Source organism: Hippopotamus amphibius, chromosome 8, assembly GCF_030028045.1.
Source record: "Hippopotamus amphibius kiboko isolate mHipAmp2 chromosome 8, mHipAmp2.hap2, whole genome shotgun sequence".
NCBI classification, from domain to species: Eukaryota; Metazoa; Chordata; class Mammalia; order Artiodactyla; family Hippopotamidae; genus Hippopotamus; species Hippopotamus amphibius.
The window spans coordinates 99,909,716-99,936,957 of record NC_080193.1 but is presented as its reverse complement, the minus strand read 5'-3'; the positions used below and the strand labels follow the sequence as shown (position 1 = coordinate 99,936,957).

General features: G+C 38.3%; 1 protein-coding gene across 3 annotated transcripts in view; it reads left to right on the top strand.

Moving 5' to 3' along the window:
• The window catches only part of PARD3B (par-3 family cell polarity regulator beta), a 977,181-nt gene that overhangs the window by 672,871 nt on the left and 277,068 nt on the right, over positions 1-27,242 (top strand). For all 3 annotated transcript variants that reach the window (XR_009055026.1, XM_057744363.1, XM_057744365.1), the window contains exons 17-18: positions 5,864-6,070; positions 6,803-7,040. Coding sequence is in view for 2 of the 3 variants with exons in the window: in XM_057744363.1 (XP_057600346.1) it covers positions 5,864-6,070; positions 6,803-7,040 (445 nt within the window). In the remaining variant the exon portion in view is untranslated. The remainder of the gene's footprint in view (positions 1-5,863; positions 6,071-6,802; positions 7,041-27,242) is intronic.

Below are 27,242 nucleotides of genomic sequence, written 5' to 3'. Positions count from 1 at the left end.
AAAATTTTCAGTAAGTATAATCTAAAATAAAAAGACAAATTGAGATGTGTTGGAGAATAAAGTGGTGTGTGACTTCCTGCTTGGAATTTGTAATAATTTTTCATTCAAAGAGTTTTAAGGCTATTAATTTCACATCACAACTCCCCATGAAGCAAGTAAAGCATTTCTATTGTATTTGCCCAAGTTCATTGCTCATAATACAGCAAGGCCAAATTGTTAATGAGAGCAAGCTATCTTGACGAATTCATGGCCTTCTCCAGTTTCATGCTGTGTCCCCCGGATAGCATTGCAATCATTTTGATCCCCGGTTTACTACCGGGCACAATTCCTTTATTTTAGGGGGAGGGCTCTAACATAATTAATTTTCACTAAGTGCCTTGAGGGCCATCGATGTTATTGAAATGTGCAAATTAATACATTATTTATTGTTAATTTATCATAAGTATTTGTTAATTATAAAGCTCTAGCTTGGAGGAAAACTTGCCATGTATCGGAAAGTGAATACCTTCCCCTGAATAATTCTTTATGTTTTAATAAGAATGTATTGGAAGCAATTTCATCAATAATGGAAGATCCAATTACTGGTCTTCTGGATTAAGGCATTCTTTTATTGCAAGATTTTAATGCTAGAATGGGAAGTTCAAACATTGCCAATGAAATCTCAGACTAATTAAATGATTATAGCCTAAGGGGAAGGGCATCAAAGACCCCACTATTAATCTTTCCACGAATAGCCTCTATATGTGATGAACAGATGGACATATATACCTTATTTCCAAGAAAAAAACTGTAAGGAGTTGTTTGGGGGAAAAAATCAGTTTAACTTTTGAATAAAAAAGGAAGGATGGTATTTCTTTATGGAGCCTTTTTCAGCCTCTTGCAGAAGGAAAAGTTGTATTTTAAATGGGGGGGGAGGTGGGATGAATTGGGAGATTGGGACTGACATATATACACTATTGATACTATGTATAAAATAGAGAAGCTACTGTATAGCACAGGGAACACTACTCAGTGCTCTGCGGTGACCTAAATGGGAAAGAAATCCAAAAAAGAGAGAATATATGTATACGTATAGCTGATTCGCTTTGCTGTACAACAGAAACTAACACAACATTGTAAAGCAACTATACTCCAATAGAAATTTAAAAAAAAAAAAGATAGGAATCAAGATATATTTATTATCTTTGTTAGTGCCAACAAGTAGTCACTAAAATATGCTTTTGGGTAAAGGTGTTCTGAATTAAATATGAATTTACTACTTGTTGGTTTGAGTGACCTTAGGCAACTTATTTAACCTCTCTGTATGCCTCATATTCCTCATCTGTAAAATAAAGATTAGAGTTCCTAAAAAAAAAAAAAAATGCAGTGGCAAGTTGAACCAAATGAATTGTGCTAGATCTTCACTTACTCAGATGTTTAGCATTGGTGCAAAAACACCAGTGCCAGTAATCATCTTCAGCGCTTTATGAGTCCCTGTTGTGTGCCACTCTTCCATTTTTGTCTTATCCAGATTTTACAGATGAGGGAGCTGAGGCACAGGAAGGTTCATAACCCAAGAAATAGGTGGCAGAGTGGGAGGTGTTGGAATGCCCCCCAATGCCTCTCCACTGCATCATTCACTATTAATCACCACTCTCTAAGCTGCCTTATTCTCTATTCTCCCAATCACCTGCCTTGCAGGGAACCCACAGCAGTTCCCAGCCATACGACAGAGGCAGGAACCAAGACTGTGTCAGAAAAACTGAGGTCCACATCCAAACAATCCTCCGGGAAGGACTTCTTGTTTTCTAGTATGTTGAAATGGGACTTTCTACCTAGAAGGCTGGGGCAGTGGTTTCTCAGTGTTTTTGATTCTGTTTTGTAGAGGTACCTCTCCACCTTGACAGTAGCTCTCTACTGCCCTTCTCCTTACTTGTTTCATGCCCATGGGAGAAATGGTGGCAGAATCCTTTAAATCCTTAGGCTTGGTGTGTGTGCTCAGTTTCTTCATAACACTGTATTTTTCTGGGTGGTGGGGAGCAGTGGGTGTGTCTCATGGTTGGTGGAGCCAGAAAACATGGCCCTGAAGTTTCCCTCTACTCTGTGTGGGGAAGGCTTGCAGGACCAAGTCAAGCCAGTCCTTCACTTGGAAACAGGTAAATCTTCAAAAATGCTGTGGCATCTTTTAAAACAATTATTTCTGTGATATTTCTTTATGAGACTTTTATTTTAAGGAAAAATTTGGCACATGAAACTTTAAGAATATTTTTATTATACCACTTTGAGAATAACTTTTATCATGCAAGATCCCTCTTCTAGTACCTTTGATAAATGTATCATTTGTTTTGAAAAATTTGTGGATGTCAAGTTCATGTTTCTGACAGAAAGATAAGTTTATCTGGATCTTAGAGAACATGGTCACTGAACATAGAAGTCATAAGTTTAAAAAAATAAAGTCTCGCTACTAAAGTTTGGGAAAAGATTTATTTCTTGGCATTTGCAACTAACCTCAACTAGCCTGGAAATCACTGAATAATCATATTCTGATTAGTTCTGTAGATACTCAAAATGGGACACATAAACGCTCATGTTTGGACACAGTCTGCCTTGTGACTGATAACACATGGTATTCAGAGATAACCCTCTCAGACAATTGCTTAAAATCAGCCACACTCAATATCACATCAGCTACAGGTGAAAATGTGAGGAGTCATCACTCTGGGGGATAACTTCAGTAGGATAGAGCCACTGTGATTTTGATTTTGATTAATTACTCACTTTATGTTATCCCTTCAAAGAGACCTCTACTTTTAGTGGGAGCCTAGAAAACAGCATGATTTGTATAAATGGTTAGGCTAAAAATAGACAATGAATCTTCCCATTCTGAAAGCTAAAGAATTTCCAATGCAACGGCAACCTAAGCTGGAACTGGTGAGGATCGGAGTAGGGAAGAATGACTGAATGTGACCATTTATTGTGTTCACATATGATCTTTGCATGGTAAAATACTTTATTCCAAGTGTTTTGTTGACATTTAGTGCTGATGCCACCAATTGACATAATAATCCCTCGTAACCAGTAATCTCAACCTTCCCTCAGAAGCCTTGGACATATAAAGGAAATGTGAACCCTAGTCAAGGTCCTTTTCATTTGGAGATTCAATTCAGTCAGTTCAGTGCACCTGTATGTACTTGTAAGGACTTTCCTGATTTCAGATTCTCCTCTCCAACATCAGTCTTTTTTTCCCCACCACTATATCCTGTTTACTCCCTAGAAATAAATAAGAAAGTTGTTTTCAAGCCTGAAAAATCTGAGTCCACATTTACAACCAAGACTCAATCGCCGTTTTGCTTTTAGTTTTCCTGTGTATCGCATCCAGTAGAGCTAGGTTATAATTTTGGCTAACATTAGTTGACACTTCTAATTTGTGACTTTTATTTATGTAAAGTGAGTTAATTGCTGGCTCTATTAATCCTGCAAAACCCATGAATCCTTAATGTTCAGTTTGCTTCGAATGAGTAACAATGTATTTGTTCCTTCTCAAATGTAACTTCTTGCTGAGCTTTAGATGAGCTCCTTTTAGATAACATGTCTTATATCTTGGATGATTTATTCACTTTAATGTTCTCCAGAATTTATTGCTAAAGGTTGACGTGAATACTTACAGTTTGGGCTCTAATATAATGTCCTGAATAGCAATTAATAAATGAAAGATGGTTACTATTGTTGACAGAGGCACTAGGCTTTCTCAGATCGTTTTCATCTTTTTGTTTTTGCCAAACTTCATGTCAGATCCCTAGGGAGTGCTGGTGTAAAATATTTTCTGTAAACTCCAGAGCTTTTACTGTTGCTTTAATACACCAAGCCTTTATGTCACTTTTTGTTTTCTTGTCAGAAATGATGTTATTCAATTTCTGTTTCTTCCACTTACCTTCCTTTCTGGACTATAAGAAATATGCCCCTTTCTGGATTTAGTAGCAATATATTCTTACTATTTATGGTATGCAAGTAGCACCTGAAATTTGTCCCTGAAATTTCTTATAATTGTTTTTTTGCTTAATCCCATCTCTGTTGCATTTATTAATGATACACTGTTGCCTATAAAATGCAGTGTTTTTTGTCATCATGTATATTGTTCAAAATGCAAAATTGCTTCCTTTAAGTTAATGATGAAACTGTAAAACAACAATCAATTTTTGCATTTTGTTGGCTTAACTAGGCTCAAGGCTAATCTAGACTAACGGTCTTATTTTAGAGATGAGGAAACTGGAGGCCATTTTAAGTAGCTTGAGCATAGTCAAGTAGAGGGTGGTGGCCAAGTACAACTTTAGACAGTACAGAGCAGAGAAAGCAGAGTTAGACTGCCTCAGGACAGTTCCCAGCTCTGAAGCTTATTGTTTATCTTTAGACCAGGTATTTATCTGCTCTGTGCCTCAGTTTCCTCATCTGTAAAATGGGAACGATGCTGGCAGTAGCACAACTGTTAGTAATAGTAAAGCACTCAGAACAGGGCTGAGCACTCTCTCCATTGCTAGTTATTAACATTACTGACATTATTTTGACTATTTTTAACATATTCACAATATATGGGGGGGGTGTTTTTGTTTTTTAACTTTACGCATGTCTATATAGGCATTACACCTTGGTTGTACTTCTTTTGTATTCCTTGTATTACCTAGTGATGATGTTCATGGTAGCAGCATTAGTAGAAGCAAAAGTAGCAATCAGCGTAAGAAAAGATAGGGCTGTTTACAGAGCCTTACTATATGCCAGGCATTAAAGTAGGTACTTTATGTATGCAGTCCTTAATATGTACTCAACCTGTATCTACTAAAAAGCTGCAAAGTAGTTTATTTCCAGAAATGCAAGTATAGCCCCTTCATGACTGTAATCTTCGTAACTGGAGAGGATCATGAGCTTTGGCTCTGGTGGAAAAGAGTCCTGCTCGAATTCCCTCCGTTTTTAAAATAATCCTTGTGCTGCCGGTATTTATATAGCCTAATCCTGTTACAGACAACTAGGAGCCTGGCTGTGGGTGGGAATGGAGGTCAAGGCATGGGTGAAAGGAGGCAGGTAACACGGCAAGACAAATAGTACAAATGAAAAATATTACATATCAGAACACACATTATTAAACTTCACCTAGTTTTTTTGGGAATATTATATCATACAAAAAAAACTACCCCTTTCCTAGATACCCAAATAGAAATACATTTGGAACAATAAGCGTTGACACAGAAAAGTTGCTTTCTTTCTTGCTTTGCTTTGTCTGTCAACTAAATGAATTGCATTCACCATACAGTAACAGTGCTAGAGTATGGTAAATTGTTTAACTACAAAAACTACACTCACTTCAATGCTCTTTGATTTCTGTGTATAATACATTACTTAATAATTATGAGAACAATGTTAGAAATAATAAAACTACAATGTATGGGAGTGCTTGGAATGAGAACTGTGACAGAAACACTGTTAGGTGCTCCGTATGTGTGCGCAACTGTGTGTGTGTGTGTGTGTGTGTGCATATACACACTCTCATACATACAATGTCTATAGATCGCTATAGCCTTTCAGATTCATGCATGTGTGTGTGCACATGCATGCGTGTATATATATATATACACGCATGCATGTTTATATCTATATATGACATATTATCATTTTAAATCTTCCCACAACTTTATAAAAAAGGGAACTGAGGCTCAGAGAAGTCAAAGTACTTGCTCAAAGTCACAAAAAGTGGCAAAGCTGGGGTTTGACACCAAGTCCCACCCACTTAACCTCACCCCCGCCCCCCCCACCTTGAGACAGAACAACAAGCCTTCCCTCTCCACCACACTGCCTGCTTAGGGGAAGGGTGACCTTTTGCTCTTTTTTTCCCCAGACTCTCCAAGCAAAGATTTCGGTCCAACTCTGGGTTTGAAAAAGTCCAGCTCTTTGGAGAGTCTGCAGACTGCAGTTGCCGAGGTCAGGAAGAACGAACTTCCCTTCCACAGGCCTCGGGCGCACATGGTCCGTGGCCGGGGCTGCAACGAGAGCTTCCGAGCAGCCATTGACAAATCTTATGATGGACCCGAAGAATTAGAAGCTGGTAGGGCAATGAGCTTGCTTAAATGGTTTCTTCCTCTTGTTATTATCTGCGAATCATAGGCAAAAATGGGTGCTTAACTACAGAGAAAAATGATTTAAAGATCACAATTATATTTTTGATATTAAAAGTAATTCATTTTCCTGATATGTTTTGCCCTTGGCTTAACGAACATGGAATTGGATAATGCAATATGCAATTTATTTTACAGTGCAGCCACTAAAGAAATGTTCTCCTTCAATTTCCTGCGAAGACCAACTGTCATTTACCCTTAGGGTAGGAGCACTAAGTATGCATCTCTTAACATTCTTATTCAAGTCATTAGATGCAGCCTCTACCCAAGGACTGACTGCATTAATTGGGTAGAAGCAGTTGGGTTATAGCTGTACTCAAAAACTTCTGGAAATAAACTCACCCTGTTTGTTTCCCAGCATGTTGGCGTTCTGAGCTGATCAAGGTTAACAAGCTGCTTTCAGAGAGATCAGTGTTTCACCATGTATCAAACCTTTGATACCGCTGGCCAAGCACCCAATGTCCCCCACTCCCAACAGCAGACCTTGCTTGAAGTAACCAGATTTAGGCAGTTGTCTCTTCAAAGGGTACACATAGCCATGTGGCGGGGTAGAACTCGGAGTGCTTTTATTCATTCTACTGTATTTTACATTTTAACTTTTCTTGAGGTACTAACAGTAAGTGCCCCTGACCGTGTGTGTTGATTTTTTTTTCTCTGTACAGATGGTCTGTCTGATAAGAGCTCTCACTCTGGCCAAGGAGCTCTGAATTGTGAATCTACCCCTCAGGGGACCTCTGAGCTAGAAAACATGGAAAATAAAGCCAGGAAAGTCAAAAAAACGAAAGAAAAGGAGAAGAAGAAGGAAAAGGGCAAGTTGAAAGTCAAGGAGAAAAAGCAGAAAGAAGGAAATGAAGATCCAGAAAGGAAAATAAAGAGGAAGGGATTTGGTGCCATGCTGAGGTAGGGACCTGCTTTGAAGGCAGTTGGGTTGGTTTGGTTTTGTTTTGTTTTGTTTTATTTCTCCTGATGAAATCACTCATTTGTGTGCATTCAAAAAAAAAAAAAAATGCAAGTTTTCCCTTCTCTTCAGCTAGATGCCTAAAAATCTTTTTTTTAATTGCAGTATCGTTGATTTACATTGTGTTAATTTATGCTGTACAGCAGAGTAATTCAGTTATACATGTATATACATTCTTTTTCATATTCTTTCCCATTATGGTTTATCACAGGATATTGAATATAGTTCCCTGTGCTATACAGTAGCACCTTGTTGTTCATCCATTCTGTATATAATAGTTTGCATCTGCTAACCCCAAACTCCCAATCCATCACTCCCCCATCTCCCTCCCCCTTAGCAACCACAAGTCTGTTCTCTATGTCTGTGAATCTGTTTCTGTTCCATAGGTAAGTTCATTTGTGTCATATTTTAAATTCCACATATAAGTGATATAGTATGGTATTTGTCTTTCTCTTTCTGACAGACTTAACTTAGTATGATAATCTCTAGTTCCATCTGTGTTGCTGCAAATGGCATTATTTTGTTCTTTTTTATGACTGAGTAGTATTCCATTGTGTATATGTACCACATCCTCTTTATCCATTCATCTGTTGATGGACATTTAAGTTGTTTTCATGTCTTGGCTATTGTGAATAGTGCTGCCATGAACATAGGGGTGCATGTATCTTTTTGAATTATGGTTTTGTTCAGATACACGCCCAGGAGTGGGATTGCTGGATTGTATGTAGATGGTTAAAAATCTTAACTGGTGACTGTGCTTGTTCCTGCTCTGCAGAGGCAGAAGGAGCCTTCTTGGTTGGCTCCTGATGCTCATGGTGATGACAGGAAGCTGTCATAAATCTATGTCAAAGGCAAGCCAACACTTGGTAGAGGCCTGGGCAGTGCCCATAGCCCTTGGTACCAAAGCATTATGTAGGTAAAGAAAATGCTTCTTCCATCAACATAGGGGAAGAAAGAGGTGAGGGTGTACTCAACTGTGACCTCTAGAACACAGAGGTAGAAGAATCAGAGAAAACAGGGTAGAAGAATCACAACCCCACTCCCACCCTCCCCCCGTGATTCTAGGTGTGCCCATGGCCAGGTCTGTGGGCACATTAGCTGTCACCTACAGAGGCACTGTGGTGCAGTGGAGACGTTGTTGCATCTGGAGTCAGAGGGCCTTGGTCTGATCCCATGACCTTCATTCACAAGCTGCTGGGCATCACACATGTTACTTAATGTCTGAGCCTCGCTTAACGCACTTTTAAAATAAGGCTAGTATACTGCTGTCTAACTCGGTGGGATGGTGAGGCAATCAATCCATTGACTAGGCACAGCTCAGCAGGGTGCAGTCAGAAAACAACTTTATTTCTTCTACAGCTACCTTCAAATATGCCCTATTGAATCTGTCAAGATATCCAGAATTTGATGACATCTCAGTTTTCTGGCTGCTGGCCTTCTGGTCACTTTTGGGTATTAGAACAACCTCTTTGTCAGGGGCTAGAATGTACCATCTAATGTTAATCAGAACTTCCTTCTTCTCTGCCCCTCAGGCCTCAACCCCAAGGAAGGGTCTGCAGTGTGGCGGGCGGCAAGATTCCACCTCCTCGTGTTTCTAAGACTCTAGAACCGGGGAAGGGAAGGGCTTTATTAAAACAAAGATAGGGTTTGACTTAACGGGTGTATCTGGTATAATCTGGTGGTTGAGGCCCTCTGTGGGCCACTTTTGTGGATTTTTCAGGGGGCTCCTTACTATACCAATCACTGATATAGGAGATTTATTTTTCCATTGACTTCCTAAGACCCTCTGACTCAGCCTCTGACCTCAGGTAGCACAACCCTGGAGTCTCCTTACCCCAGCTGGTAGACTTCTTGAATGAGGTCAGTTCCAGGTGACTTTAGCCTAACTTCCTTCTAGAACATCTGCTTAGCTCACTAGGATTCTGAACTCTTGCCCCTCCAAATGATGGAAGTGCAGCACATTCCCACTGCTCTCCCATAGAGATCCCCCAACTAGCCTGGCATCTTCAGATCACCAAACAAAACAGCTACAAAGTGGGATGTCAGTCTCCTTTTATACAATTGCTTCCAAATTCTCTGAGGGGTTTTCTTGTTGCCTCCTCACTTATTTTGTTGTGAGCAAGATAAGGAAGCACCTCTTTCCATTACTTCCTTTACTCCTATAATTTCCCTCCGAAGAAGATCCGTCTGTCAACCTCTACCCTTCTGTTCCATGGGCTGAATGTGAGTGATGGGAGGTGATAGTTGATGGGCCAGTTTGGCATCTCTTATTAAACTGTTAGGAGATGTCTTCCTTAAGAATGCTGAGTGGTATTTTTTTTTTCACTTTTTTTTTTGTTTGTTTTTTGATGTGGACCATTTTTTTAAAGTCTATTGAATTTGTTACAATATTGCTTCTGACTTTTTATATTTTGGTTTTTTGGCCATGAGGCATGTGGAATCTTAGCTCCCCAACCAGGGATCGAACCCACACCCCCTGCATTGGCAAAGTCTTACCCACTGGACCATCAGTGAAGTCCTTGCTGGGTGGTGTTTGTCATCAAATGTTCTCAGTTTGGGGTCTTCCATTGAAATTTTAGACAGAAATGGAAAGTTCCATCCTATATCTGTTATTCATATATATATTCTCTCTCTCTCAATGTTTGTGTGTATGTGTGCATGTGTATGTGTGTATACATACATATGCACTTGAAATTATGAAGTGACATTTAGGGATACAAATAATATTGACACCAGTGGATAAATCTCTCAAAACAACTGTTTTTCCTGGTGGTCTCTATAGACTCTGTATTTCCATTTGCCATTTAAAATTTTAAACTTGCCCTTATTGTGGGTAACTAGTATGATTGTTATTAGATAATCATCCTTGATAATAATGACAGCATGCAACTGCAATATATTTACATGAGAATCACCTTTGCAGTCATGGAGTTCAGAGGTTAAAAGTGCAGACTCTGTATGTGTAACTCTGATCCAATCCTGGGTTCTCTGCTTTCTCTCTAGGTAACATTGGGAAAGTTATTTAATGTCTTTCTCTGTCATCTAAAAAATGGGAATAACAATGAAATCTACTATTATTATGAAAATTATACTTGCTTGTTTATATGTAATTTGCTTAGAACAGTGCCTGGCAAATAACAGACATTCAATAAATAGTAATTATTTGCGGTAGGTAGAATAATGGCCTCCCTAAAGATGTCCGTGTCCCAGTCTCCAGTACCTATGAATATGTTACATTGCATGGCAAAGGAGAATTAAGGTTGCAGATGGAATTAAGGTTGCTGTCCAGCTGACCTTAAGGTGATTATCCTGAATTTCCCCCCATGGGCCCAAGGTAGTAAGAGGGGGCCTTAAAAGTGGAAGAGGAAGATGTGACTATGGGAGAAAAATACAGAGAAATACAGTATGTGACTGGTGGGACCATGAGCCAAGGACTGTGGGCAGCCTCTAGAAGGTGGAAAAGGCAGAGAAGTGGATTTTCTCTGGAGAGCTTCCAGAAAGGAACACAGCCTGCCAACAGCTTAATTTCAGTCCATTTCTGTTGTCTAAGCCAGTAAGTGTGTGGCAATTTTTCAGCATCAGTAGAAAACCATATAGCTAGTATCATAATTATTAATACTTCTGTAATATCAGAGTAATTTGTAAGGTAAAAAGTCCTCTTTAAGGTGTTAAAGAAGAAAACTATAAAGATTTAACTAGAGTAGTCTATAAATATAAAAACTAATAGAGCTTCACGTATCCCATTTTCTAGACTATTACTAAATTAAGCCTTAACTTTGTACTTTATTTCAGATGATGTGATTTGGCAGGTTCATACTCCATTGCCTAGAGTACAGAGGTGGCTCTTCCTATTGTTGTCTAATATTTGCTGTGTTTTTCTGTGATAGAAATCACAGGTCCTACATCCTTGAGACATCTAGCAATTCAGATTTTCTTTCCTTGTACTATTTTAGCAAAATTTAAGATCTGAAAGGTGGTGTTTGATTTTATCTCCGGTATAAAAATAGCAACTGTTTTCCATAGCCTTTTGCATCTGAGTTTGTGAGCATATTGAAGATGCTGCTACATGCACATTTTCAACAACAAAGAACACAAAAGCTGTTACCATTAGCCAACAGATTTTGCTTTAACTCTCATCTGTTGCTCAGACTCTATTGACTTAGTTTCTTATTTAAAAAAGATTGATTGCTCTAAGTATCTCAAGGAGTTAGATGTGTGGTTTAAATATGTATTATTTTTTCCATTATATGCACTTCACAGACACTCTCCTGAACATAGGGCTTTAATGTAGGTTGTGTAGTTGTACCATGTACTGTGGCCCTTGGCCAAGGGTGTGAGCGGGAACTGAAATTCTGCCTTCCTCCCCTCCCCAAGCCACGCATCATGAAAGTGTGAGTGTGTTAGTGGCTTTGCTCTTGTTTGTGGAAAGTTAAGTGTTGTGTACTTTTCTGATATTCACTGGTCGCTTTGTGTTGGTGACATGTAGTAGCACAGTTCAGCTCAGTTAATTTAACCTACTTTTGTTTTGAAAAAATTATGGGGGGGGGTCTCTTTAACATACCTTTATACTTGTCCAATTTCAGTATACATATGCTTTGTTGATTTCAGAATTACCTCCTTGTAGATTCAACTATGGCTCTTACACAGGCCATTAATTGTTGTATATTGTATATTGAAATTATTGAATTATTATATATTGAAAAATATACAGCTTAATAACCTACCAACTTCAGTAGTTTCCCTCTGTGCTCTGTTTTACCTGCTGTTGAAAGAGAATTTTAGAGGGTCAAAATGCTTACATTTGTCATTATGTGTTTCCTGTATTCTTCGTGGCACTACCCTGTGGAAAAGACCACCAGTGGCTCCTTGCAGCCAAAGGGTGAAGTTCAAACCCCCTCAATAAACAACCCCATGGCTATCAGACCTACTCCACCTTCCTGGGGTCTAGCAGATGTTTTCTAAGCATTGAAGAAAAATATCCTTGAGCTAAGAAAATCTTGCCCTGTCTAGAGTGGAACATTCAAAATTTAGTTCTTGATTTCTTAATTACTTAGTAAATGTGTCAATCCTTATACTCTTTAAGCTGAATTCTGCCGCAGATTTGTGTTTAAAATCCATTCCTTTACATCATAGCCGCTATTGTCTCCTCCTGATATTATAGACCACTCACTTCAAAAACCTCTGGACTGTCCACTTGTTCTGGACCCTAAATGGAAAGGCTTGCGGTTGATCAACTATCTTGTTCTATTTCCTTGGTGGGCCCAGGAAACTCCTTTTTTGATGGGTTAACAAAGAACAAAGAGTAAAGCCTGCCCATAGGGATTTCATTTCTGTTTTCAATATGTTTGCCCATATTCATTTGATTAGTAATATTGTTGAATGCCTCCTCTTTGCCAAGCACATTCATAATTGTTCTTCATTTATTTAACACCATTTATTAAAGGCCTACTTTGCATCAGGCACTGTTTTAGGCACTGGGCGTACAGCCATAAATCTCTGCTTTAGTGGTACTTTTTTTTATCTTCACAAAGGAAGAAAAAAATCAAAGACTTTTGAATTTCTTGTGGTGAGTTAAAACCAAAAACAAGCAAAATATCCCAAAACATGTAAACTGCCTATAGCAATGAATTTCTCGGGAACTGGTGGGATGTTTGCCTAGGATACAACTCAAGGGAATCAATAGTCGATTTATATGGTGCTGAACAAGACCTCCAGGCCATGGCTCTTGTGGAATTTACATACCAGTGAGGGACAGAGAATAAGCAACTCACTCAAAATAACTGAGATTATTCCAGGCTATAGTAGGTGCTATGAAGAAGGTAACATCGGAAGAGATGGTGTCATCTCACGCTCAGTAACTGTCTACCAACCTGATATGGAGTGCATCTGCCCAGGCTACACTGAATTTCTAGCAGATACGTTATCGGAACTTAGCACCCTGGGGTACTAATGCCAGATCGCTTTATTCCTGCATTTTTTTCTTTTTTGCAGCATAGGAATATGGGAAGATTATTTTTAAACCAATTTCATATAAATCTATAGCAAAGAGTGAACCCAAATTGTGTCTGTTTTAGTATATATGATACCTGAAGTATCATTTTGAAGTGATGATATTTCATACCTGAAATAAACATTTTGAAGACACATGGTCTGTAACCTGAATGGTGAACTTGATTTGTAGCTGTTTATATTAACTCTCTTCCTCCCAACCCAACAGTTGGATATTCTTTATTATTTCTTCTTAACTTAGTTAATGCAGGTATGCCTCAGGAATGCACTGGTTCAGTTGCTACATTGAAAAACCTAAATCATGAACCTTAATGACGTAGGTATTTTTTAAAACACAGAGGCAACAACTTTTATTTCTAAACTTTGCAAATGGTAAAGCATCTATGTTTCATCCATTTTATACTAAAATATACTACAAGCATGCCTCATTTTATTGCACTTCACTTTATTTTGCTTTTCAGATATTGTATTTTTTACAAATTGAAGCTTTGTGGCAACCCTGCATCGAGCAAGTCTATCGGGGCCATTTGTCCAATAGCATTTGCTCAGTTCATGTCTTTGTGTCACATTTTCATAATTCGTGCAATGGTTCAAACTTTTTCATTATTATTTATTTGTTATGGTGATCTGTGATCAGGGATCTTTGATGTTACTATTGCAAAAAGATAACTTGCTGAAGGCTCAGATGCTGGTTAGCATATTTTAGCAATAAAGTATATTTTAATTAAGGTATGTACATTGTTTTTTAGACATAATGCTCTTGCACATTTAATAGACCACAGTATAATATAAACATAACTTTTTAAAAAAATCTTCAAATTATCTTAAACTTTATTTTTTTAATTGGAGTATGATTGCTTTATAATGTTGTGTTAGTTTCTGTTGTACGACGAAGTTGATCAGCTGTGTGTATACAGATATCCCCATATCCCCTCTCTCTTAGACCTCCCTGCAGCCCCTCCCTGTACCACCCATCTAGGACATCACAGAGCACCGAGCTGAGCTCCCTGTGCTATACAGCAGATTCCCACTAGCTATCTGTTTTACACATGGTAGTGTATATATGTCAGTCCTAATCTCCCAGTTTGCCCCACCCTCCCCTTCCCTCCCTGTGTCCACAAGTCCATTCTCTACGTCTGCATCTCTATTCTTGCCCAGCAAATAGGTTCATCTGTGTAACTTTTGTATGCACTGGGAAACCAAAACATTTGTGTGATTTGTTTTATTGCGTTATCATTGCCGTAGTCTGGAACCGAACCCACAATATCTGCCTGTATAAATCTTATTGAAACTAGGGCAACTCTATATAATGCATCTGCTGTGAATTTTTTTAAAAAGAACACTCCTATACACACACACACACACACATACACACCCTCGTCCACCACCACAAACAGCACAGACATCACCACTACCAAATTAATTCTTAACTGAATTGAAAATCTGCCCCTTACGAGCTCTGTGGCCTTCATCAATCGCTTTGAGTCTCAGTCTACTCATCAGTAAATTGGGAACAATAATTCATCCTCTCTGAGTTGTGAAATTTAAGTTCAGCCATTTCTGTGAGCAAAGCTATCGATATGGCGCCTGGCTTGGTAGACTTCCCTTCTTGTCTTTCTTCAAGGCCCCGCCCCCAAAAGCCAACTATCAAATATTGCCTTTCACTTGGAGCCCACCAAAGTTTTGCTTCAATTTTTCACTTTTCCTCTAATTGCTGTTATGTGTTTCAGGAGGCCATGCTGTCTTTAGCCTGAATAATTTTGCATAGTAAACTCTAAGAAGTAATGAGAAAACTAAGATCATTCAATCATTTATATTTTTATAGGCTTTGGGGCACCCCTTTCTAAATGTAACCATGAACTATTTTCAAAGGTTATTTCATCACTTGGTGGAAGACAAAACTTTGTATTGCTGAATACAATTAGGAAATGGACTCAAATGGAAAATCAGGTTTTTTGTGTGTTTTGCTTTTTTTTTTTTTCTTCCAATATTTCAGGCCAGAATGTATGGATGGGTCTTGGACTAGATATTCTTAATGCAAGGCTCAGAGTTATTTCATTGGACTGCCTTGGAAGTTGTTGTACGATACATTACCTATAAAGATACATTTTGACTTGATCTTTAAATTAGGTTAGATAGACTGAATACTTAAATCTCCAGGGAGCATGCCATATCTGTCATACATTTCTCCTCTTTACCTTGATCCCATAACAGCTGTTATAGGTCTCCTGTACAATAAGTGTAATGCAGCCGTTGCTGTCATTACCTCTTTCTAGAAAGTGGTTGTAAAATGTCTGGTTGTCCCTTCAACTTTATGAGTATGAAGGGTAACCTAGCTAATGTAGCCAGGCCAGTGAAATTGTAGCAGTCATTTCCCCAAAGGCAAAAGGCTGACCACAGGCTAGCATTAAGGTGCTTGGTTTCACAAAGTAGAGGCCACTTGGAAACATGAAATTTCAGATGAAAAATGAAAGCCAAAGTAGGTCAAAGTTCGTAATTCAGCTTCAAGCTGGATATAGAAATACACTGAAGACACAGAGCCTTGCAGATCAGGGTAAAATAGCTGCATGTATTGAGTCTGAAAGAAATATATGACTGTGGCAAAAAAAAATAAATTTGCATGTCAGAGGCTACTTCCTGGTGCAGCCATCCATCCACCCTCCTCCATGGCTGTCTATGATTGCAGAGGAAAAGTAATAGAAGCTGAAAACACTGGAATTTAGGCTCATTTTTTGCCTGTTTGGTAACTCTGAATTTTCTTACCTCACAGTCCATCTTAAATTATTTACTTTCTCTTCCACAGTATGAGCCATGAATATTTTGTTTCTTCATTTTGTTAATTTGCCAATTTTCCTTTGAGCTAAGTGCCCTAGCAATTTTAATTTTTCATTTGAGTTGGGAAGAGCAATGACCCTTTTTTTTTTTTTTCATTATTACTATCACAGTCCTGGACTCAGAATGCTACTTTTTATGACCAGCAGTGTTGAGCCCATAATGGAACTGCAAAGTAGAGAGTGTAATATACCGATATTGACTTCCATTAAACCCAGTGGTGTGATAGCTGATAATATTTATATATTTATGTATTATACATCCTAGCTTTTGTTCATTTGCAGCTAAGCACCAGAGGGGAAAATTAGCATCATAAGATGAATAGATTGTGAACAGGAGAATGCAAAGAATTGGAGAGGGAGCCTCTAAGAATAGGGCAAGTGATATAAAATGATGGAGAGAGATGCAAGTATGGTAACTAAAATGTCTAGATTAAATTTGGATCAAACAAATTTAGGATTGCCTGGTCAGCATTTATTTCTTAACTAAAAGATGACCCAGAGTCAGACGGGCTACTCCTCCGATAGGCTGAGTGCAGACAAATGAACTGCTACAGTGCCCAGCATGTGGAGTGTGTTTGGTGACTGACTTTAATTTTTTTTCAGCGGTCAAGCATGTCTGAAAATGTTTGTTTATCATTCTTGTTTTGGGGGGGGTGGGGGTGGTTTGTGTTCAGTGGAGAGGTGAGGGGCACTGGAGTTAATTCATATAAAAATGTACCGGTAGCTTGTTTTCAAAACCATTTTAAACGCTGCTTGCTGTTCATCACCTTCCCCTCCTACCCTGTGTTCGCTTGATTGCTCAGTAGTTCTGTTTATGGCTGTCCAAAGCAAGATGATTTTCTCATACTTATCACAATAAAAAATGATCACGTAGAATGTCAACCAAAAGGCTATTTGTTTAATTAGGGTTCTCTTCTCCTCTTAATATGCGTGCCTAGCTCCCATTAACATTAATGTGAATTACAAAAGAGCACTGAAGAAGAATAGACCCCCTTACCTCATTCCTTCTCTTGGATAATGAGGTTTAGAGTTGTTGACAGATCAGAACAAAAGTCCAGTGGAAAAAAAAATTGGCTTAACTTTTAAAGAAATTGATATGCTAAAAAGAACTTTCACAAGCACTAAAGTGGAAGCGACACATTAATAAATAAACTTCATTAGCATCTAAGGTGAAATATAATCATTTAAGATGCTGGATTAATAAAATGCAAAGGATTTCCTAATGGGCCCATTTGCATACTCATGTTAAATAACTAATAAAACATATTAACAACAGTTTTATTCATATATATAAACACTCATTAGTTCCTAGTCGAGATTGTGTTTGCCTAATTTGCTTTATACCGTGTCCAGCACAATGTCATGTCCTTGTGGGATGTTTACTTAATACTGTTAGATTATGACATGTATAGATTTAATAATTTGCTTGAAGGAAAAATGGAATTAGTTCTTTACTTAGCACCTTTTATCTGAGAACCTCAATGTAATTTACTAGCATCTGTCTTCCAGGTGCCTGGGAGCTGAACGTGGCAAATAGTAAAGAAAGAGGCGTGGAGAAGTGAAATTGCCTGTCTGGAGACAGACTTTGAACTCATAACAGTACCAAGAGCCCCCTTGATCATTGCTACTATTGTATTAGGCTTTAACAATGCATTGATACCTGTCCTAATTCTGTGTACACTTTCATACCCCCATAATTCTTTATTTTTGCCATTCGTTGGGTTTTTCTCTCAAGTCACTGTATAAAACAACTTAACATGAGATGTTTAATAATGAAGGGAAAAGGCTTGAACCTTTGGTATAATAAGTGTACCTGTTTTCCTCATAGAATAAGAGGCTTCCCAGAACCATTAAAAACAGGTATAGGAGGTATACAAATTGAAAAATGGATAAGCGATATACAAATTGAAAAATGGATAAGAGATATACAAATATCATTGGGTTGCACATCTAGAACTATTCTCAACCATGCTAAATAACATCCACCACAATTTTGGAAGCGATCCAGGTTTGTTTCTAGCTAGCTGCTGGTCATTTCTGCGTAATGGCCCAGCCTCACCTCAGCTTCAGCATGTCTAAAATCTAATTCATCATTCACCCATCTAAGTCAAGAGCTCATCCCAACTTCCCCGATTCTGTTTGAGGCACTGCCAGGAATCCCATGACATCCCGAATGCCTCCCTCTTCCCATTCTCATTCTTCTATCAGCCAGCAGTCCTGTTGATACTTACAAAATGTTGTCTCTTCCACCTGGGCCTTTTCTTTTTTCCATTTCCACTGCCATACTCTGATCATGGTCTTTGTTATCTATGACTAGATTGCTTCAATAGACGCCCAGCTGATTTGTCTGCTTTCTTCCTTTGTTCATTCAAGTTCATCCCAGGCACAGCTACCAATCATTCATTCATTCAGTTATCAGATATTTAACGAGCACCTTGTGCCCTAAAATGCAATATAGCACAGTGGCAAAGAGCAGATCCTCTGGAGTCATTCTATTTAGGTTCAAATCCCAGCTCCATTTTTTTTCAGCAACTACTTAACCACTCTGTATTTCGATTTCCTCTTTTGTGAAATTGGAATAATAATAGCATCTACCTAATAGAATTGCTTTGAGAGTACATTAAATGACGTATGAAAAATGCCTGGTACATAGCACATCCTTAAAATATAATTATTAATAATGTTCTTTTCTAGGATCTGAAATGATTCCCAATTACCTAGTAGTTCTCAAAAATCCAACTGTACTCTAGAGTCATCTGCAGAGCTTGTTAAAGTTATAGATCACTGGGTCTTATATCATCAGAGATTCTGATTCATTAGGTCTAAACTAGGGCCTGGGACTCTCTCATGTTTCTGTTGCATCCAATCCCAGGAACCTCTGTTTGGGAACCACTAACTTATAAAAATAGAATTACTTAGTTTGGCATTCAGTACCCTCTATATTCTTATTCAAATTTATTTTTCAATCATTGTTTTTTTCCTGTCTCTTTCTGCAAACTCACCGCTCCAGCCAGATTACTCACTGTTACCCAAAACGAGATTTGTGAAGCCCTAAGGTGGCACCTTCTCTTAGGATGACCTCCTTTCCTTCTCTCTGAGTCCTGCCAGGCCTCCAAACCCACCTTAAGCCCTATCTCCTTACGAGTCCTTCTTTGACCTGCATGTCTCTCTCATCAAAACTCTGTAGTTCGTGTATCCTCATTTAGTACTTCCCATAGGCTAACTCGGTTTTCAGTTTGGATTTTACATGTCTGTCTCATGTCCTCAGTGGGATTGTAAATTCCTTTAAGCAAAGGGACTTCCTTACAATGCTTTTCACCGTGTTGGCCTTTAATAAGCTTTTGCTGATTGACTGGCTTATACGATGTGCTAATAGGAATAGACTTATTTGGATGTTAATGTGTTATACCCTTTAGTCATTCTAGATAATAGTATAGAAAACAATAAAACAGTGGAAGTGGTGCAAAAATAAGAAATGGGGTGAACTGCTTTGAGAGTTAATAATTTTTTTTTTAATTTCAGCTTGAAGAAAAGGTTGAAGGATGAGTTAACTGGTAATAGTAACCAGCTGTTCACCATCTCCACTGAGGGCAGGTCTAGAGAAAATGGGCCCAAATCACTATCAGAAAAAAATAAGGTTAGATATAAAGGAGAAGATGGTTGTTAAGCACTGGGATGAGGTTTCTGAATAGGTGGTGGAATTGACCTCCTTGAAGTACTTTAACAGTAGGAAGGATGAATATCCTTCTAAAATGATATGAAAAAATTTGCCAATCAGATCATTACTTTAGTGTGTATTAAGTGCTACTCTGGGGAAACCCAGAAAAAGATATACAACACAAACCCTTTACTTAAATTTACTATCTACTTAAGGTGACCCATAAGTATGAAATTGTTAACAATGAAAATAGGATTTAAAATTAAGAGCCAAATTGTAAAGTTACAACCATAATTGTAGATGGAATTCAGATGTATATCCTCCAGCCCCTTTCTACCTCTCCACCCCTAAAAAACCAACTCCAGGCCTTTTTTGAATAAATGGGTTTTCAGTATCTCTTTCCAAACTACTTTTTTGAGTAGGGCAATCCCCAGTCTTTTTTTGAAACAGTTTATTCAATACTCATGACCAAGCCACTGCTAAGTACATAAAAAACATGTTCAGAGTAAGCAACCAATCTCTTATTTCTCTTTTTTCCTGACACATCTTTCATTCATACAACAAATAGTGATTGCTTGTCTAATAAGTATTGTTTTCAGTTTGGAGATAACCACAGTGAATAAGTCAGATGTGTTCTCTTGGTACATGCTGCCTTTCCTTAAAATGTGGTAGGGCTTTATTAAAGTGTCATAAAACTTGCTAAGGTCCTTTTAAATAACCAGAGCATCCCTGAATCCCATAAAATGTGGTTAAACCATTAGCAGTGTCCTTAGTAAAAATATTGAAAGTAAGATATCTCAGTATGTAAACGTAACTGCCTTCTTGAATGGAAGTTTTTATCTGCTTGAAAGATACGTAATTTTATACACTTGCAGTATGTGCATAAATCACCATTGTGGTCATCAGCTAACGTGGCCACTGGCTGAAAATGATTAGAGCATAGATGTGTTTGTAGACTTAGATAAGGGTTGGTACCTGAAAAGTCAGTTTCACAAGGTAGACTGGCACTAACTTGGAGAAAGTGGACCAAGACTATTAACCTTTAACATGCCAAAGTAGAAAATCTAATTAGAGGCAAAATGAAAAATTTGTCCTTTGAACGTATTCATACTCAGTGTGTCCTTTGGTCTATGTTAGGGTGATCAGCTCATCCCAGTCTGAGCACTGAAAACTCCATACCCAGGGAATCTCCTCAGTTTTGAGCAAATCGGGACAGTAGATCACCCTAGTCTACATTCCCAATTAGATCTGATCATTCCCCCACTTTCCCTCCCCACCCTTTGTTTATGTGTCACTATATAGTCATAAAATTCTTTGAAAAATGAAACAAAAATAAAAAGTAATTTTAAGGGCTTCCCTGGTGGTGCAGTGATTAAGAATCTGCCTGCCAATTCGGGGACATGGGTTTGATCCCTGGTCCAGAAAGATCCCACGTTCTGCAAAGCAGCTAAGCCCATGCACCACAACAACTGAGCCTGTGTGCTCTAGAGCCGGCAAGCCATAACTACTGAAACCTGCACATCTAGAGCCTGTGCTCTGCAATAAGAGAAGCCACCGTAGTGAGAAGCCCAAGCACTGCATCGAAGAGTAGCCGCCACTAACAGCAACTAGAGGAAGTGCACGCACAGTAACAAAGACCCAACGCAGCCATAAATAAATAAATAAAAATTTTAAAGTAATTTTATTTTTAATACTGCAAATTTAAAATATTTATATTACAAATTTTAAAAAACATAAAAGAGCAGACGCTATAAGAAAAACCTTGATTAAACTCTTCTATTGTCTTAGTTTTTTGTGCTTATCTGTACCTGAGTTGCTATCTATTCTCCTAAAGCTTTCTTAGTATCTGAAAAAAGCCACATAGCTCCAGAAATCAAAGTAAAAATGTCTCAACAGAGAATGACTAAAAGCAGCACCGCACATGGCAACAAAAGATTTCTTTAAAGTATTATGTAATTCAAAACTCAAGAGAGAGCTGGAGGGTACATCGACCAGAAATAACAGTTTGTGACTCTGATAGCCGACAAAATCACCAGTGAACAGTAAAAACCCTCATTCTGGAGCTTTTGGTATTAGTTCCTCCCATTGATAGGTTTCTTCTCCCCCAGGGACTAATTTTCCACTTTAAATTTGAACTGTAGTTGATGTATAATAGAAAATCAATAGCATAGATTTGTTCTACCTTCCTTTTGCCTCCTGGAATTTTCAATGTATGTGAAGGAACAGCTGGTATGATGAAGATGGTCTGTAAAATGAAAGAGGTAGCTTTGACCAGTTTTCTAGACCTTTGACCAAGACGCTCTACACCAGACGACCCATCTCCTCCACATTTCTGGCATGCCTTCATTATCCCCTTTATTTTGTTTTACTACTTTCAATTGCAACTTCCTTCCCCATAGTGTGACTTGAGTAGAGGGAAGTAGGTGGAAGAAACTCACAGAAACGCAAGAGTAATCCAAAAACCTAAGCATTCAACATGTATACAGATCATCATTCTTGCATCGTTAAAAATAAACCGAGGTGCCAGGGAACCTCTGCAACCAATGCAGATGAGGGGCAAGGTAGGTCATTCTCACTCCCTCAGGCAGATTCCACTCCCTCCTCTGACAGTTTGAATCCTTCGGTCAGCCTTCCAACTCCAGCTCACCCAACGTCTTCTCAATCTCAACATGCTCAGGACACACTTTGCGGAAAAGTCTGATCGCTCTAGACTTGCTTTTGAACTGGTCTGCATCATCTTGGTATTTTCCACTGGTTTCGCATCACCCTGAATATGAGAACCATGACTCATGGATTTTTGTTTTCTTCCCGATACCTCTGCCTTGGCTTCATTTTTTTTTCTCCCTTTGCCTTCCCCTCATGTATTCTCATAAATGTAACCCAGTTTTCCTGGTCTTAGTCTCCTGAATGAAACACAGAAATAGGTTTATTATCAGTAGTCTCTCCCCTGACCCTGGTCAGCTCTGTGTAATTGCTCTTCCCTTTGGGCATCTGGTAGCCCCACCACAGAACTCAGTAAACTATGGAGCTCTGAGTAACCATGACTCTTAAACAAAGTGCTACCTCCCTACCTTGATGGCTTTTACTTTGGAGTCTTCCTGGTAGCATTGCCTAGTACCCTTGGTCCCGTGTAGGCCCCACTTTGAACCCTATCATCCTGGACTAGAGTCCTGGTGTAGTGGAACTTGTTTATTTCTGACAGGTCACGCCTAGAACACTCGTTCCTGGCTCTGTCTCCAGCCCCATTTATCTAGTTACAGAATAGTCTTCTTTGAACCTCATGCATCTTATCTGACTTTCAAGTATTCACCTATCATTTGTTTTCTTCACTGCCATGGCCTTTGCTGCTGATGGAATATTCCTGAATGGACCATTTCTAGACTAGTTGGCTGACCTAAGGCAGCCTCTTTGTCTCTGTGTGATTCCTGCAGCCTTTATCCATCCTCGTTAGTGGGACTCTATCTAATCCCCTTCCCCAGTAACCCTATGGTGTTGGGCATGGCTGACACCAAATTTGCTATTGCTCACTGTCTTGCCCATTATACGCATTTAACAGTGGATTACTGAGTTAATTCTTGATTCTAAGAAATCCATTCTAAAAATAGTAACTAACAGTCACGTTTCTATTTGCAGATGTTTCAATAGGCTGATGATTTTGAAATGATGATTGATATTTTTTTCTCTTGTGTTTTTTTAAATATATTTATTTATTTATTGGCTGCATTGGGTCTTCGTTGCTGCACATGGGCTTTCTCTAGTCGCAGTGAGCTGGAGCTACTCTTCACTGTGGTGTACAGGCTTCTCATTGCGGTGGCTTCTCATTGCGGTAGCTTCTCGTGGAGCACACGCTCTAGGCACACGGGCTTCAGTAGTTGTGGCACATGGGCTCAGTAGTTGTGGTTCGCAGGTTCTAGAGCACAGGCTCAGTAGTTGTGGCACACAGACTTAGTTGCTTCACGGCATGTGGGATCTTCCTGGCCCAGGGCTGAAACCCATGTCCCCTGAATTGGCAGGCAGATTCTTAACCACTGCACCACCAGGGAAGCCCTCTTGTTTTTTATTTAATCTGAAGTTATTTTAAAAAACTCAAGTATTAATTCTGAAAGAGAGAAATCCTTTAAATACTGGAATCTCTAACAGAAGGAACTCTCTTCATTTGGAAATACAGGTTAAACTTGCTGATAAGCTCTGCTCTTAAGTTTTGCATTTTCAATATTAAACTTTAAATCTATCATGTTTTATTCCAGAAGAGTTGTATCAGCATAAAGAGAAACAGTGGTAGGCTATAGGCTGTAATGGAAATTCTAATGGCCTGTTTAACAATAATATGGCAGGCAGATACCATTTCAATCAGTACTGTCATTAATGACTATCAATAGAGAGGATGAGATGTCCTGTCTTTGTGAATTATGATTTATGGCTGGCATAGCAGTCACACTGAAGTATATTTATTTTACAACATAGAGACATTGATTAAATGCACATGGCATCTCAAATATAGCTGACATTTTAAGTCAAAATTATTACAGACACACAGCCATTCATTTACTCTGTTGCTTTAAAAAATGTGTCTCAACTAATTGTTAATGGAAGAAAGTCTAGCTGGGCCAATATTTCAACAAGTTGATCCTTTGTTTTACTGGCATACATAGCCTGGGAGAGATTTGCCTCCTTTGGGCAGTCATATTATTTTGCTGTATCTCATGAAAATAGTCCCTTGTGTATATACACATGGGTTCTAGGTTGCTCAGAAAGCATTCTCTTACTAGGATAAAATCATTCTGGGTTTTCTTTTCGTAGTTCTCCCTTCCTTCTCTGAAAAGTCTTGCCTGCTAGCCTACCAGCTGGCTTAGGAAGTAAGTCTTAAATAATTAATGACAGCTGTAGCTGAAACATTAATATTGTTTAAGGATGATGGTTTTTGTAATGTATATTGCTGCATGTTGCCAGTAGACCAGTGACTTTAAACAGCGTAAGTGTTTGAGTATTGATTGTTGATTTACAAGATTGAGCCAACAGTAATTATGTCTAAGAGCATCCTTATATACTAAGTCTATAAATTCTTTAATCTGTTTTCTCACTTATGTGTTTTTAACCTCAGAACTTACTTAGATTTTTTTTCTTTTACTGTGAAATAATTTTAGACTTACAAATAATTTACAAAATATAAAGAATTCTTATGTACCTTTCATCCAGATTCCTTGGATATTAACATATTACTACATTAACTGAAGTGTTTTTTTCTCTCTCCTTTTTTTCTTTCTTTCCATATGCATATGTGTACAGAGACAAACTTGCATGCCTTTTTTTCTGAATAATTTGTAAGTATTTGCAAACTTGCTGCCCTTTGACCCCTAAATTTACTTTAAAGCTAGGACTGCATCATTGTATCATTTTTATGCTGTATATGCTGTATTTGAGAAAAGTAAAGAGCTGGCCGCAATTCAACCTCAAATCAGTGAAATTAGAAATTAGAAAATAAGGAAGGTGGTGATTTCAAATAGGATTATAAGGCAAAAAACTCCAATATGTGTTATTCTTTTATTTTTGTGGACTGTGTTATCCCCAACTAATCAAAAAACCTAAATTAAGTCAGCGTTGACTTCTAATAAATGAGTACACATTTCCAAGAGTGAGGTGTATCTCTTTGACAGTTAATGAAACTTCAAAAGTAAGACATCTGCAAAAAGGTGCAAATATCTCACCCTTGTGATGAGGCCTCATTACCCATTGAATTTAGCACGATATGCGTGGATGAGATGGTAAATAGGAAAATGTCCTGCTGATTATTATTCAAATTGTGCTGCAAAAGGATTCTTAGAAATCCAATGCTATCTTTTTCTCAGTCTTTTTATCCTTTCCATTTTGCTGCGAATGGTTTATTGATAAGACTGGAGGGAGAGCTGGGGAAGCAATAGTATTTGATCACCTTAGGGCTTTTCTTGCAAATATCTGGACAAAATGTTTTGAAAACAAAAGTACACAAAGAGAAATGTAATATCACAGTGATAGTGAAGTTGAATTCATCCAGGAAATTGACAATTTGACTCATCAGGAACTGGGATCTGGAGAAGTATGGTATATTCTGCCAGTCTTTTAAATTACATTTGTTAGGTATTTGGGATGTTTCAATTGGAGAGACCACTCCAAGGGTGTCCAGCTTTAGTGAAGCTCTTGTGTCTTGAAACGGAAGGGGAGGCAGAGTAATGTAGCTGTGGTAGAAAATATATATCATACATAATATTGTAGAGGATATAATATATAATATAGGTGTAGCTGGTAGAAGGTATGAGGATATACATCTGTTGATAACCAGTAGTTAAGAAAGAAAAACCACAATTCCCTGCGCATTCAGTCCAGCTTTTACAGAAAATAAAGCAGCAGTAGCCAAGTGTGTTCCTCATCACAGGTCTGTCCCTAAATTACAGGAATGTCGTGATAACAACCCTTCTCTGCACATGAACACATAGCGCTGAATCTGTCCCTGTTGCTAACTGGAGACAGCTTGATTCTGGGTAAGACAAAAAAGTATCAAATAGTGTAAACATTTCACAGAAACCTTTTCTTCTTTCTACATGTCAGGATTTAATTAGAGCAGTTGAAATCTACTCTGTTCTTGGAATTTGAGTGTGTCTTTGAATGTCTATGCCCCAAATATCTTCCAGGTAAAAGATAATGCAATTTTATGAAGCACTTTGAAACTTTTAGCCGAAAAATGGTTTGTATGAGTGGTTTTGTATCACTTATATCTTTTTTTAACTTTTAAAAAATAAAATTGGCATTATAAGTAGTTTTTGAAAGTTAATACGTCATATTTTACTCTATAGGTTAATTATATCAAATTTAATGGTAAAGAATTTCCAGAATGTCCATTCTCGTGGAGAATCCACATGCCATGGTTCAGTGTTTGTGAAGTGCATATAGAGTTAAACTTCAAAGGCACAGTCCTGGAACTGTCTAAAATTTTTGCTCTAAGTAAGTATGTATATTTTTGTGAAGCAAGAATCCATAATTTCCTTCTAATTCTCAAGGGGGTCTGTTACTCAAAAAGAAAGAAAGGAAAGGAAAGGAGAGGGGAGGGGAGGGGAGGGGAGGAAAGGAACTATGAACCATTTTATACTGGAGTCCAACCTCTGCAGGGCCATCTATGTTCTCTGCCTGACAAGTGGCTAATAGTCTTATTTCTACTCACTGACTCCTTTCACTAATGTATTCAGCATTTAGTTGGATACAGCTATCACTGGCATAGGAATATAACCCTCTGTGGAAAGAATTATGAAGTTTAGAGGGTTCCTCGCAACACTTTTCCTGTCCCGCAGACCTCCTCAAGATAGACCCAGGTTTGGAGATAGCCACCTAAGTGCAGCCCCGTGGGAAGCAACTCTTCCCTACAGAAGGGAGTTTATTAATGATTATCTCCTTTCTAGCACTGCAGTTGTTCCTGTTAGGCATTGGTTCCAGGACCCCTGCCAAATACCAAAACCTGCAGATGCTCAAGTCCCTTGTAGAAAATGGCGTAGTATTTGTGTATAACCTATGCACATTCTCCTGTATACTTTAAATCATCTGTAGATTACTTAAAATACCCTATACAATGCTTCGTAAATAGTTGTGAGTGCAATGTAAATGCTATGCAAATAGCT